The sequence below is a fragment of the Oncorhynchus kisutch genome, linkage group LG18 (genome assembly GCF_002021735.2).
Source record: "Oncorhynchus kisutch isolate 150728-3 linkage group LG18, Okis_V2, whole genome shotgun sequence".
NCBI classification, from domain to species: domain Eukaryota; kingdom Metazoa; phylum Chordata; class Actinopteri; order Salmoniformes; family Salmonidae; genus Oncorhynchus; species Oncorhynchus kisutch.
This window is the reverse complement of record NC_034191.2, coordinates 56,441,828-56,454,773: the sequence shown is the minus strand read 5'-3', so window position 1 is coordinate 56,454,773 and position 12,946 is coordinate 56,441,828. Positions and strand designations below refer to the sequence as shown.

The 12,946-nt window shown below is 42.4% G+C and overlaps 1 protein-coding gene across 3 annotated transcripts in view; it reads right to left on the bottom strand.

Annotated features, from left to right (window-relative positions):
• The window catches only part of LOC109908739 (enhancer of polycomb homolog 1-like), a 69,102-nt gene that overhangs the window by 33,836 nt on the left and 22,320 nt on the right, over positions 1 to 12,946 (bottom strand). For 2 of the 3 annotated variants that reach the window (XM_031796338.1, XM_020507403.2), the window contains exons 2-5: positions 2,754 to 2,913; positions 1,852 to 1,997; positions 1,389 to 1,595; positions 1,021 to 1,169 (exon numbers count right to left, since the gene is read on the bottom strand). In XM_031796338.1, the coding sequence (XP_031652198.1) occupies positions 1,021 to 1,169; positions 1,389 to 1,595; positions 1,852 to 1,997; positions 2,754 to 2,853 (602 nt within the window). In that variant the 5' untranslated portion in view covers positions 2,854 to 2,913. Of the gene's footprint in view, positions 1 to 1,020; positions 1,170 to 1,388; positions 1,596 to 1,851; positions 1,998 to 2,753; positions 2,914 to 5,668; positions 5,693 to 12,946 lie in introns of those variants that run through there. The other variant, XM_020507404.2, reaches the window with a different exon arrangement.

The window sequence follows — 12,946 nt, the reverse complement described above, 5'->3', positions numbered from 1 at the left end:
AGCAAGCCCCAAAAAAACAAATTAAGAGATAAATGCAACTAACCAACAATAAGCCCAGCTTATTCTATTATGTATTGACAAAACAATTTTTTTATGGCCAGTGTATTGAGTAAAAGTGAATGAGCTCATTGCTTTGACCTTACTGCACAAATAAGGTGAATTCTAATTGATAATGCATGCAAAAAAAGAGCACTGAATGATGCCCCCAATTAACATGAGCAGCAAAGCCTGACTCCATAAAAATAAATACATGGCCTTGGTCTACTCTGCTAATACCCATCATACAGGATTTGTCCCAAATGGCACCCTTTCATACATCAGGGTTCCCCAACTGGAGCCCGCAGGTGATTTTATTTGGCATCCCAAGTTTGCTGAGCAAAAGACATGACAAAAAAGTTATTTAAATTTTGAAAATTTGTTCTTAAGTATTCCCACACAAAATAGATATGTGATTATTTACAAATGTAAGCAAGGTTTGAAATAATTACGTTTTAGTCAAATATTATATCCGTTTTAACTTCTTGCGGTCAATTTTCAGTCCACCAATTATTTGTAATTATGTTCCGACCCCCTGACCATCCACTCAAAAGAAAATCGATCCGCAGCTGAATTTAGTTGATGATCAATGCCCTATTATAGTGTACAACCTTTGACCGGTGCCCATAGTGTACTATATTGGGAATAGGGTGCAATTTGGGATGCATCCCCAGCCTGCCTTGACTCCCAAAGGAGGCTCCTTGGGTTAACAAACAGCAGGTTTATATTCACAGGCTACTACCCAACTCACAGAACCAAAATGGCAGGTGTGCAATCAGCCTGAAAACTAACAGCTGCAGACAGTCATTAACCTGCAATCATGGAGAAAGCAACTGTTTCTTTGATTTGGGGGACCAATCATTTATACCAACAGCAAATAGCATTCTAAAGCCTAGTTAGTAACTGAGACAAATAAAGTTGTTAAAGGTCCAAAACCCAGTGAGAAACCAGAGGAAAAAAACAAGCTTTGAAGGCATTTCTCACCTCTTCTCTACGATCTCCAGGGTGAGGTGTAGCAGCTCCCGCTTGCTCTTCTCCCTCCTCTTGATCATCTCCAGGATGGTGACGGCTCGGCTCAGGTCCCTCCGCAGCTTCAGCATCTTCTCATACCCAGCCTCGTCGTTCTTACGGTTCTAAAGATCGATTTACAGAGGCACATGTAAGTAAACAAGATTCTCTCCTTACTATACTTTGTAGGCCAGTTTCCTGGACCCAGATTTCTTGAACTAAAATGTATGCCCAATGCAGGCCCTAGGAAACTAGCTCTATGTTACAGCTAAGTCCAGAATTGTGTCTGGGTGATGGCATGGTCTTTAAAGACCCTGTTGTGGGAACTGGCCTCCAAGCCTCACCTTTCTGGTCTGCATCTTCTCAGTCCTCCTGCGGAAGGCCACGTAGGGGTCTGAGGTGCTGGATCCGTCTCTCTTCTCCTGCTTCACAGTGGGGATGAGTGAGCTACTCTTACAGTTTTTTCGCTTCCTCGTCCAGTAGTCAAACACCTCCTTGATCAGCTCGTCATCCTCCTTCAGCAGCAGCTTGGCCTCCTGCAGGCTCACCAGCTGAGGAGAGGAGGCAACACACATTTAGTCACACTGTTCTTTCTAGTACTCAATAAACCACCTAGACTAATCATGAACACCTACAACCGACAAAAGTGCTTCCCAAACTTCTCCTTAATGACCCCTAGCCATTCCACTTATTTGACCAAATAGGCAGAATGGCTTGGGGTACACAAGGAGAGGTTTGAGAAACACTGGCCTATGTCCTAACACTGGCCTAAGAAATGCCTTGACCATTGTGGTGTGGTTAAAGTACCTGTGTGCCACTGCCTTTCTCCAGACGGTCAATCATCTCCTCAAATTGCAGAGAGGTGATCTCCATCTTCTTCTTCAGCTTATTCACAAATGCCTCGTCCTCTGAATCCAGGTCGTAGTCCGGCTGCTCTGTATCCAAACTGAAAGCTGTGATAGAGAACCGGGTTGAAGTAAGAAATAACGGCAACAACACTTTGCAGTACTTTTAGAGTGCTTGCCAAATGGCACCCTATATAGTGCACTACCTTTGACCAGAGAGCTAAGGGCCCTGATCAAAAGTAGTGTACTTTATAGTGAATAGGTGTTACAGAAAGATGATAAATGGGAATTCTGATAAAAACACATCTCTATTTTTTGCCCACAATCAGCAGGCCAACTCCAGAAATACGCTAAGCTTGCAAAAAGCCTGCCATCCCTTTATATATCTGGTCCTACATGAAAGTCCTTAAAAAAAACAGTGCAGACAGGAGTGTTTGTAAACTGGGGCTGAGAGGGGGTCCCCTGGGCTTACTGAGTATCCAGACCGACAGACAGAGTGCCCCACCCTCCCCCCGCCGCAGCCTGTGTGATTGTGTGTGTGGGTGGGTGAGTGAGCTCAAATGCTTTCAGACAGCAGGACACGTCTGAGATCACACTGCTGCTATTAGATACACCCCAGGGGCTGACACAATCACTTAAACATACCTCAGACAGAGCACACACACGCAGCAGCATGAACACGCAGCAGCATGAACACAAAAACAAACTGCAGTATGCGCACACACACAGGAAAACCAGCAGACACACCAGGCGACACTCAAGACAAGAAAAACAAACATCTGCCGACTGACTGCAGACAGATAAGCGCGGCAGAGACACACAGGAGAAATACAGACAGGCTACATGAATAGTAATAGTCCTCACGCTGTATGTGAATGAGCTGCTTTGGCATCTTGAAGTCCCCGGGGTAGAGGGACTCGTAGTAGGCGATGTTGCTCCCTGCTTCGGGGACGGGGATGACCATGTTGTCCCGTTTCTCCCCGTACACCTGCTGTGCAGAGATGGCCCGCTGGAGATGGTGCTCCTGTGAGGGAGGAATATAACAAAGGAGAGGTCATAGAGTCAGCCATTAGGCCTACATCATCAACAACAGTGCTTTTGGTGAGGTGCAATGAAATACACAAGGAAAACATTAAACGAGGTTAGTCTGGAGGCCAGCTATATTAACAAAGCAACATCATCGCTTCGGTGAAATGTAAACCACATAGCACACTGACTGACACCTTTAAAAACAGGAGTTTGCACCCTTATGTGAAAGGAGTCAACCATGAAGCAGTCTCACTGTGTAGCAGGGCTCCAGAATGCCCATTGAGTCGTATTTTGCGACCATTTGACTTGGCTGTGCGAGTAAAAACATTTATTGGTCGGATCATTGCAAGTTGCAAATTCTAGCTGGTCACCACACCTAAAACGTCCTACTTTTTGGGAGGCTAAAAAAGGTACACCTTAAGTAAAGTGCATTGATTCCTGCTATGAAAGTGCCAAACTTGCCCATTTTACCAAGACCGGCTGCTGTGGCTGACACTCTTTCCCTCCACCTTTGCCCTCTACTTAGCCTACGACTGGAAGGTTTAGGACATTAACTTTGCTGTTAGATTAATAAATTACAGGGCTACCTATCAGCAATATTTACAGTTAGCAACCACTGTTTTTATAGTTTCCACACCCTAAGTTAGCCCCAAATGAATTAGCCTATAAGCTTGTGCACAAAAACTTGTAGGCAAAAGGTTACCTATTCAGCAAAAAAAAGTTACAAATTCTGGAGCCCTATTTTGACAGTAAACTATAGCAACCTATAGCAGCCCAGAATGCATGACCATCACTGGTTTGTGTTTCACATCAAAATGACTAGATGCATTCCTGCTTTAACATTTTTTATTTAATATACCATCTCCGTAGTCTATTTTATTTTAAGCACTGTGGCGTGAAAGTTTAAACGGGATCATTAACTTCTTCGGGATAGGGGGCAGCATTTTCACTTCTGGATGAATAGCGTGCCCAGAGTGAACAGCCTCCTACTCAGTCCCAGATGCTAATATATACATATTATTTTTAGTATTGGATAGAAAACACTGAAGTTTCTAAAACTGTTTGAATGATGTCTGTGAGTATAACAGAACTCATATGGCAGGCAAAAACCTGAGAAAAAAATCCAAACAGGAAGTGGTAAATCTGAGGTTTGTAGTTTTTGAACTCACCCCTATTGAATACACAGTGGGATATTGGTTATGTTGCACTTCCTAAGGCTTCCACTAGAAGTCAACCGTCTTTAGGACGTTGTTTCGGGCTTCTCATGTGATGTGGGACCGGATGGGAGCTCTGCCTACAACCTCGTTCTCAGTCACGCGCTTCCACTTGAGAGGTAGCTGTCGTTCCATTGCTTTTCAAAAGACAATGGAATTCTCCGGTTGGAACATAGAACTTTTATGATAAAAACATCCTAAAGATTGATTTTATACTTAGTTTCAGTTTCTTCGACCTGTAATATAACTTTTTGAACGTTTTGTCCGAATGGACCAGATCGCGCATTTGGATTTGTTTACCAAACGCCCTAACAAAAGAAGCAATTAGACATAAATGATGGACATTATCAAACAAAACAAGCTTTTATTGTGGAACTGCGATTGCTGGGAGTGCATTCTGATGAAGATCAAAAGGTAAGTGAATATTTATAATGCTATTGACTACCGAACATGGTGGATATTTCTCTGGCTGGTTTGGGCTCTGAACGCCGTTCTCAGATTATGTTTTTTCCGTAAAAAAAAAGTAATCTATATTTCCATGTCTAAAAATAGTATTTTCATCAACATTTAAAATGAGTATTTCTGTGAATTCATGTGGCTCTCTGCAATATCACTGCATGTTTTGGAACTACTGAACGTAACACGCCAATGTAACCTATATCTATCCTACCCTGCCTTTCTAAGGTCTTCGAAAGCCAAGTCAACAAACAGATTACCGACCATTTAGAATCCCACCATACCTTCTCTGCTATGCAATCTGGTTTCAGAGCTGGTCATGGGTGCACCTCAGCCACGCTCAAGGTCCTAAACGATATCTTAACCGCCATCGATAAGAAACAATACTGTGCAGCCGTATTCATTGATTTGGCCAAGGCTTTCGACTGTCAATCACCACATCCTCATCGGCAGACTCGATAGCCTTGGTTTCTCAAATGATTGCCTCGCCTGGTTCACCAACTACTTCTCTGATAGAGTTCAGTGTGTCAAATCGGAGGGCCTGTTGTCCAGGCCTCTGGCGGTCTCTATGGGGGTGCCTCAGGCTTCAATTCTTGGACTGACTCTTCTCTGTATACATCAATTATGTCGCTCTTCCTGCTGGTGAGTCTCTGATCCACTTCTACGCAGAGGACACCATTCAGTATACTTCTGGCCCTTCTTTGGACACTAAAAACCCTCCAGAAGAGCTTCAATGCCATACAACTCTCCTTCCGTGGCCTCCAATTGCTCTTAACCTCTCTAGGGTAGGTGAGACGCTAACGTCCCACCAGGCCAACATCCGGTGAAACTGTAGAGCGCTAACATTCTAAATACATCATTTGTTATAGTAAACATTCTTGTAAATACATGCATCTTACATCATTTAAAAGATGAACGTCTTATTATTCCAGCCTCTGTGTCAGATTTCAAAAAGCCGCTACTACGAAAGCAAACATGATATTTTCTGAGGACCACACACACACACAAGTATTACTAGCATTTTCCAACCAAGCATTAGCATCATGAAAGTCAGAAATGACAATAAAATAAATCTCTTACCATTGAAGATCTTACTCTGGTGGCAAAGCCAAGTGTCCCAACTACACAGTGAATGTTCGTTTTGTTTGATAAAATCCATTTTTATAGCCTAACGAAACATTTATAAACCGCTTGCGTCCTGATTTCCGTCTCATTCAACTTTGAACTTTGGTTGACTCTATTTTGGCCCAATGATCATCTTGAAATCTAGCTTTGAAGATAGCCAATGAGCTGAGGTAAACAGCAATATGTAATGGTTATACGTTTGAAGACCAGCCTTTGTCGTAAACTCTGGGGTAAAAGAGGTTCATTCACAATTGCAAATCCTACTTGACGGAGCCACGGGTGTTACGCATAGCAATACATACACAATAGCATTTTAAACAAGTTTATATATATAAAATGTGGCAAATAAATCAGGAAAAGCTAAAACAAAGGTCTAGGTATACAGATTTAATCCAAATTATAGAGGAAATAGATACAGCGAGACAGAGTTGCTTCAGGAAGATTAATCTTTCAGCGAAGCTAGTTTTGACGCCCAGGCGGAGGACGTTTCTGCATGGCGAGGATGCCATGCAGGAGCTGCTCATCCAGGAGCTTGCTAGCTACAGCAAGTCCACTGTAGCACCTTCTGTCCCCTCTACCTCTGTCCCTTCTGCTCCAACCAGTGGTGTTCACCTGACCAGATTAATCTCTGCAGGCATGAATGTGCCTCAGGGCACAAAGGGCACAGTAGGGAGACGTCGTTGTGCCCTTTGTCACAGGAAATGCCCCATCACCTGCACCACCTGTTCAGCAAGCCTTTGCTTTACAGCAGAAAGAGACTGCTATGGGCCATGGCACCAGCAGCACAATATTGTGTAGAGGACTGAGGGTCTTCACAATATTGTAAATAGAAAATATGTAAATAGTTACCCTTGTTAATGGTTTGTTTTAATCTTTTTTTTTTGGGGGGGGGGGGGGTTAGAATAGCATTTATGTATTTTGTGTATAGTTCTTTCCTTCGAAATGTATCACTGTACCAATTCGGCCACTTGGGTACATTTGTGTGGGACACCTGGGTGACTTCATGTCATGTAGCTCGCAAATTTTTGAAGTTCTGTCAAACTTTGCTCAGCTATTGTTGCCATCTTATGTTCTTCATTCAAATCATCCACAGCATCTGTATGTTTGGCTGTTCTTGGTCATTTGAAAGATGCAGCAACAATTTAAAAAAAACTGAAAACGTATGTTTATTTCCTTGTGTTTTCTTCTACCAGATCTATTGTGTTATATTCTCCTACATTCAATTCACATTTCCACAAAATTCAGTGTTTCCTTTCAAATGATACCAAGAATATGCATATCCTTGCCTCTGGGCCTGAGCTACAGGCAGTTAGATTAGGGTGTCTTTAGGCGGAAACTGCCTGCACCTGCCCGCCCATCCAACATCACTACTCTGGACGGTTCTGACTTAGAATATGTGGACAACTACAAATACCTAGGTGTCTGGTTAGACTGTAAACTCTCCTTCCAGACCCATATCAAACATCTCCAATCCAAAGTTAAATCTAGAATTGGCTTCCTATTTCGCATCAAAGCATCCTTCACTCAATGCTGCCAAACATACCCTCGTAAAACTGATCATTCTACCGATCCTCGACTTCGGCAATGTCATTTACAAAATAGTCTCCAATACCCTACTGAATAAATTGGATGTAGTCTATCACAGTGCCATCCGTTTTGTCACCAAAGCCCCATATACTACCCACCACTGCGACCTGTACGCTCTCGTTGACTGGCCCTCGCTTCATACTCGTCTCCAAGCCCACTGGCTCCAGGTCATCTACAAGACCCAGCCAGGTAAAGTCCCCTCATCTCAGCTCGCTGGTCACCATAGCAGCACCGACCTGTAGCATGCGCTCCAGCAGCTATATCTCTCTGGTCACCCCAAAACCAATTCTCCCTTTGGCCGCCTCTCCTTCCAGTTCTCTGCTGCCAATAACTGGAACAAACTACAAAAATCTCTGAAACGGGAAACAATTATCTCCCTCACTAGCTTTAGGCACCAGCTGTCACAGCAGCTCACAGATTACAGCACCTGTACATAGCCTATCTATAACTTATTCCAAACAACTACCTCTCCCCCTACTGTTTTTATTTATTTTGCTCCTTTGCACCCCATAATTTCTCTCTGTACCGGCACATTCTTCCACTGCAAATCTACCATTCCAGTGTTTTACTTGCTGTATTGCATTTACTTCGCCACCATGGCCTTTTTTATCACCTCATTTGCTCACGTTGTATATAGACTTATTTTTCTACTGTATGTTTGTTTTACTCCATGTGTAACTGGCCAGGTCACAATTGTAAATGAGAACTTGTTCTCAACTTGCCTACCAAGTTAAATAAAGGTGAAAAGCATTTTTTTTAAATAAAAAAATTCTTTAAAAAATGGAATTAGTATGGAGCCACCAAGACTCGTCCTAGTGCTGGCCGCCTGCCAAACTGAGCAATCTAGGGAGGGGGGGCGTCTGTCAGGGAGGTGACTAAACTAGAGATAATTAGTTTTACATGGGCTGCATCTCAATCCACCAAAACCGACTACGTCGTCCTTCTGCATCTGCAATGGAGGTGGCCGAGCTACAGAGGTGTTTGTCAGATATATGATATATCCAAAAATCGGCCTTCTCACGAAAACGTCTGTAGCATCCGAATGGTTTGTCCTACAAACTATTATAACCACTATGGAAAGGAGAGACTCAGGAATGAACACGATGCTGTTCTCCATTTCGTTCTACAACCTCCACGTGTCACAGGACTCATCTGAAGGTAACCCATAAAAACAAATGAAGGTAGTTTAGTGCCAACAAAAATGAGGGGTTACATGTGTCCAGAAAAATATAAATGTTTGCTGATCTTTCTTACATCTTCCAGATATAGGACAGCCACTTCAACATTTGGCAGAAAATGATTTATTTGACAGTTTTTTGGTAATTTATGAATGTGTTATTCAATGCGTTTCTATGGGTTATAGTAGTAAAGGCCAAATTCAATTATATTTTTTGATACCTAAAATTCTAAATCAAATAGCTAAATGATGCATGGTATGACCATCTTAAAACAATTCCATATGTTAGACTTTGAGGTTAACCCGTCTCCTCCCCTTCATCTACAATGAATCTAGATGCAATAGGATATTCAAATCGGATGATTTTCCTGTTGGCCCAATCAAAACTACAGTAGAGTATCATCTGCAGGAAAACAGAACATTTACCTCAAGCTACACTGTCTCTCGCTCTTCAGAAATGTCAAACCCATCGTTCATAGGCAGCAGTGACAGTGACTACACCGTAGCTAGCTAAGCTTTCTACTGCATCGCTGGATTCCTCGTTAGAGAGAAAAATAACTAGATTTTTTAATTGTCATGTTATGCTGAGAACTGGGTCAGACGATCAGTGGTGTCAACTTATCGGCGACTACGAGCCTGAGAGGGTCTTCATCGGCGACTCCGCAGACTCAGACGAGCTCACCGAAGTAGAGGCAGAGCCCCTTGAGCAGGCAACCGAAAAAGTCCACCCGTTAATGGTGGATCTGTCAATTACTGTGTTTTAGTCGGTCGAGGGGGAATATATGTCAGTGATGCAAATTTCTTGTTTTTGCTTGCGAGTTCAGTTGCACTCGCAAGTCCAAAGAACCCCCGAGGAGATGGTCAGGTGACATGACAAGATTTAATTAACACACCAATGATAAGTGCTTTCAACCATTAGTCAAGTTTAGTGGGCGGTGAATACTGTGTAAAGTTTGGGTGTTTCTGTGTATCAGTATGTGTGATGAGGCACAAGACTGACTAGCTAGCTAGCGTATTAAATCCAAGTGTGTGTGTGTGAGTTAGAGAGCGAAGTCGCAGCTATGTAGCGCATGCAACCTAGCTAGGTATGTAGCTAGTAACTTATGGGACCTGTGTGGGCGTGTGAGCGAGAGCGCACACAAAAATGGAGAATGTGTAGCCCATAAAACATTTGAAGTAACTAATGGGATTTGAGTGTTAGGTGCTTATATTTGTCCTGAACACAGGTTACATAAATGCATGAAATGGACATGGAGGAAACCGGTACCAAATTATCTATATCCACAGTAAAATGAGTCCTATATCGACATAACCTGAAACCACACCCCTCAGCGAGGAAGAAGCCACTGCTCCAAAACCACCATAATAAAGCCATAATATGGTTTGCAACTGCACATGGGGACAAAGATCATACTTTTTAGAGAAATGTCCTCTGATCTGATGAAACAAAAATATAACAACTGTTTGGCCATAATGATCATCGTTATGTTTGGAGGAAAAAGGTTGGAGGCTTGCATGCCAAAGAACACCCATCCCAACCGTGAAGCACGGGGGTGGCAGCATCATGTTGTGGGGGTGCTTTGCTGCAGGAGGGACTGTTGCACTTCACAAAATAGATGGCACCATGAGGAAGTAAAATAAGTGGATATATTGATTCAACATCTCAAGACATCAGTCAGGAAGTTAAAGCTTGGTTGCAAATGAGGTGTCCAAATGGACAATGACCCCAAGCATACTTCCAAAGTTGTGGCAAAATGGCTTAACATCAACAAAGTCAAGGTATTGGAATGGCCATAACAATGCCATGACCTCAATCATATTGAAAATGTGTGGGCAGAACTGAAAAAGCATGTGTGAGCAAGGAGGCCTACAAACCTGACTCAGTTATACCAGCTCTGTCAGGAGGAATGGGTCAAAATTCACCCAACGTATTGTGGGAAGCTTGTGGAAGGCAACCCGAAACATTTGACCCAAGTTAAACAATTTAAAGGCAATACTACCGAAAACTAATTGAGAGGATGTAAATGTGACAAAAAAATAAATGCTGAAATAAATCTCTACTATTATTCTGACATTTCACATTCTTAAAATAAAGTGGTGACCCTTACTGACCTAAGACAGGGAATTTTATTCATGTCAGGAATTGTCAAAAACTCAGTAAATGCATTTGGCTAAGGTTTATGTAAACTTGTGACTTCAACTGTTTCAACAGTAGAAAAAGCGAAGGATCTTATTCCTAATGATGCCAACTTCATTACGCCACTCCCTAAAATGTAACAAATTACTAATTTGCGCTAATTACACTTACTGGAGTATTGCCAACCTTTGTTTAACCAGGGAAAGAGCTGAGAGTTTACACTTACTCTTCTAATTATATGGGGCTCCTGGGCTGCCAATTTGCCTGGGAAAGGATCCCTGGGCAAGAAGAGCTCGAAGACCCCTGTCGTCGCAGTATTAGCTAAGGCAGGTATAACCTGTAGTGTGGATGGTGACAGGGAGAGAAGGACCCTGATAGGAAAGTCCATGATAGCTATGATACAGAAACCTTGCTACAAGAAGCAGCATGCTTGCCTCAGTGCCAGTCTGTTTGTGCCATCACGCCAACTCCTTCTCAATCTTGGTCATGCAAAACAGAGTTGGCATTGACAAGAGTAGAAACCTCTGGAACCAGACTAGCACTACACGACCCTACTGCCATTAAACTACCTGAGACACAGCTATGCCACACCCCTAAAACAGAAATAAAACAGAATGTCACGTAGCCTATTTTCACAGCTGATTCATTCCAATGATTTAATGATCCCTGGATGCACAGGAGGTGACTCCAATAAAAGTTGCCTTGACAACCAAAGTGTGGCCTCCAGCAGGTGTTCAGATTTAAGCTGATTACATGGGTCTCGGTCCAAATTAGTGGATTATATAGGGAATAAGGTTGCCATTTGTGACACAGCCGATGACTCCCAAGCCAGTCTTCTCAGTCAGAGCGGTGTAATCAAAAGGTAGAGGTAGGCTTACATTCAATTCAATTACAACTTTCCCCATTTAGTCGATTGTTCGGTCGATAGGCTGTTTGACCTGAGAACATTTTTAGTCGAGCAGTTGTGAAACAAATAATTGTGGCACATCTTGACTGACACCCGTCTCAGTGGGCTAATCCGTTGCAGAGAACGTGGGGATGGCACACCAGTATAATTTACTTTTAATTCCCAATCTACAATGCTTGTTTGGTTACTGTAATGTCTGTTGATGCATTCAATATATTATTATTACTTTTAAAGTTCATTGTCAGAGTGGACACGTTTGCAGAGCGCACAACCTAGGCAACACTTGTGAAAAGTTTGTTTATTTCATTCCATTAACAAGCGGTCAATTTATTAATTATTTTGTTTGGAGTGCTCCGGTCAATGTTGAGTAAGGACACGCACCTGGTTACGCTTAAAATGTAGGTCTAGGCTACCTGGCATTAAAAAAAACAACTTTATTTATCATGGCGAGTCCATTAAGAACAAATTCTAATTTACAATGACAGCCTACACCAGCCAACACGGCCAATTGTGAGCTGCCCTATGGGACACCCAATCACAATTTACATCCATTGATAATGACAATAGTTCTTCAATATAGACTATTTGAAAGATCTTTCCAGCTCTCCCCCTTTCGATAACCACTCTGCGTGTAAGGGAAGAAATTATTCTCGGATATGGTGGATACGTCTTAAAAATAGGCCTACCTGATAACGTATCCTTGCGCAAATACAGCTGTATGTATCACAGCTCACTGGCATGGGAAACTGAGGGTTCATAACATTTTATATGTTATGTTGCCAGATTGTTAACTTTTGGGGTGGACACAGTTGATACAATGTTTCAAGTTCCTTGCAGACAGGCCACACAGTGTATGTTCTACCTGCAGGCTGCAATGTTTTTATTTGTTGAATTTGTGTAGGCTATTTTTACATCGTTGGCAATGGAAGTTAATTTTAGATGTATATTTTCCTTTAGATTTAGATACAATTTTGATTAACCACATGCCAATGATTGAGATACGAAGACTGGCATGCAGATCGGTTGAAATGGTAAGATAAATTGGCACTGCAAATGGGAAAGGTTGCTGACCCCTGCTGTAGACCATTACTGGCAACTTTGGGAACATAGTGGCAGAATCTGCGAAAGCCAGCAGCAGCGGTGGTTCAGAAACAGTTTTCTTCCCTTCTGGTTAGGCTCCCTGGCTCCCTCCTGAGTCATATGTGTTTTAATTATTGAATCACAGTGTGCTTGAAGCATCAGACAATCTGGCTGTAGCCTACATATTGTTGATTTTATTAAAACATATAGGGCATGTCCATATGGAGAAATACACATTTAAAAATGTTGACCAGACGATTGGTCGAAAGACGACAACTCCTGGTCGCCATTTTTTTTTTAAAGTCAGTGACAGCCCTAAATGAATTTCTTACATTCAATTAAAAC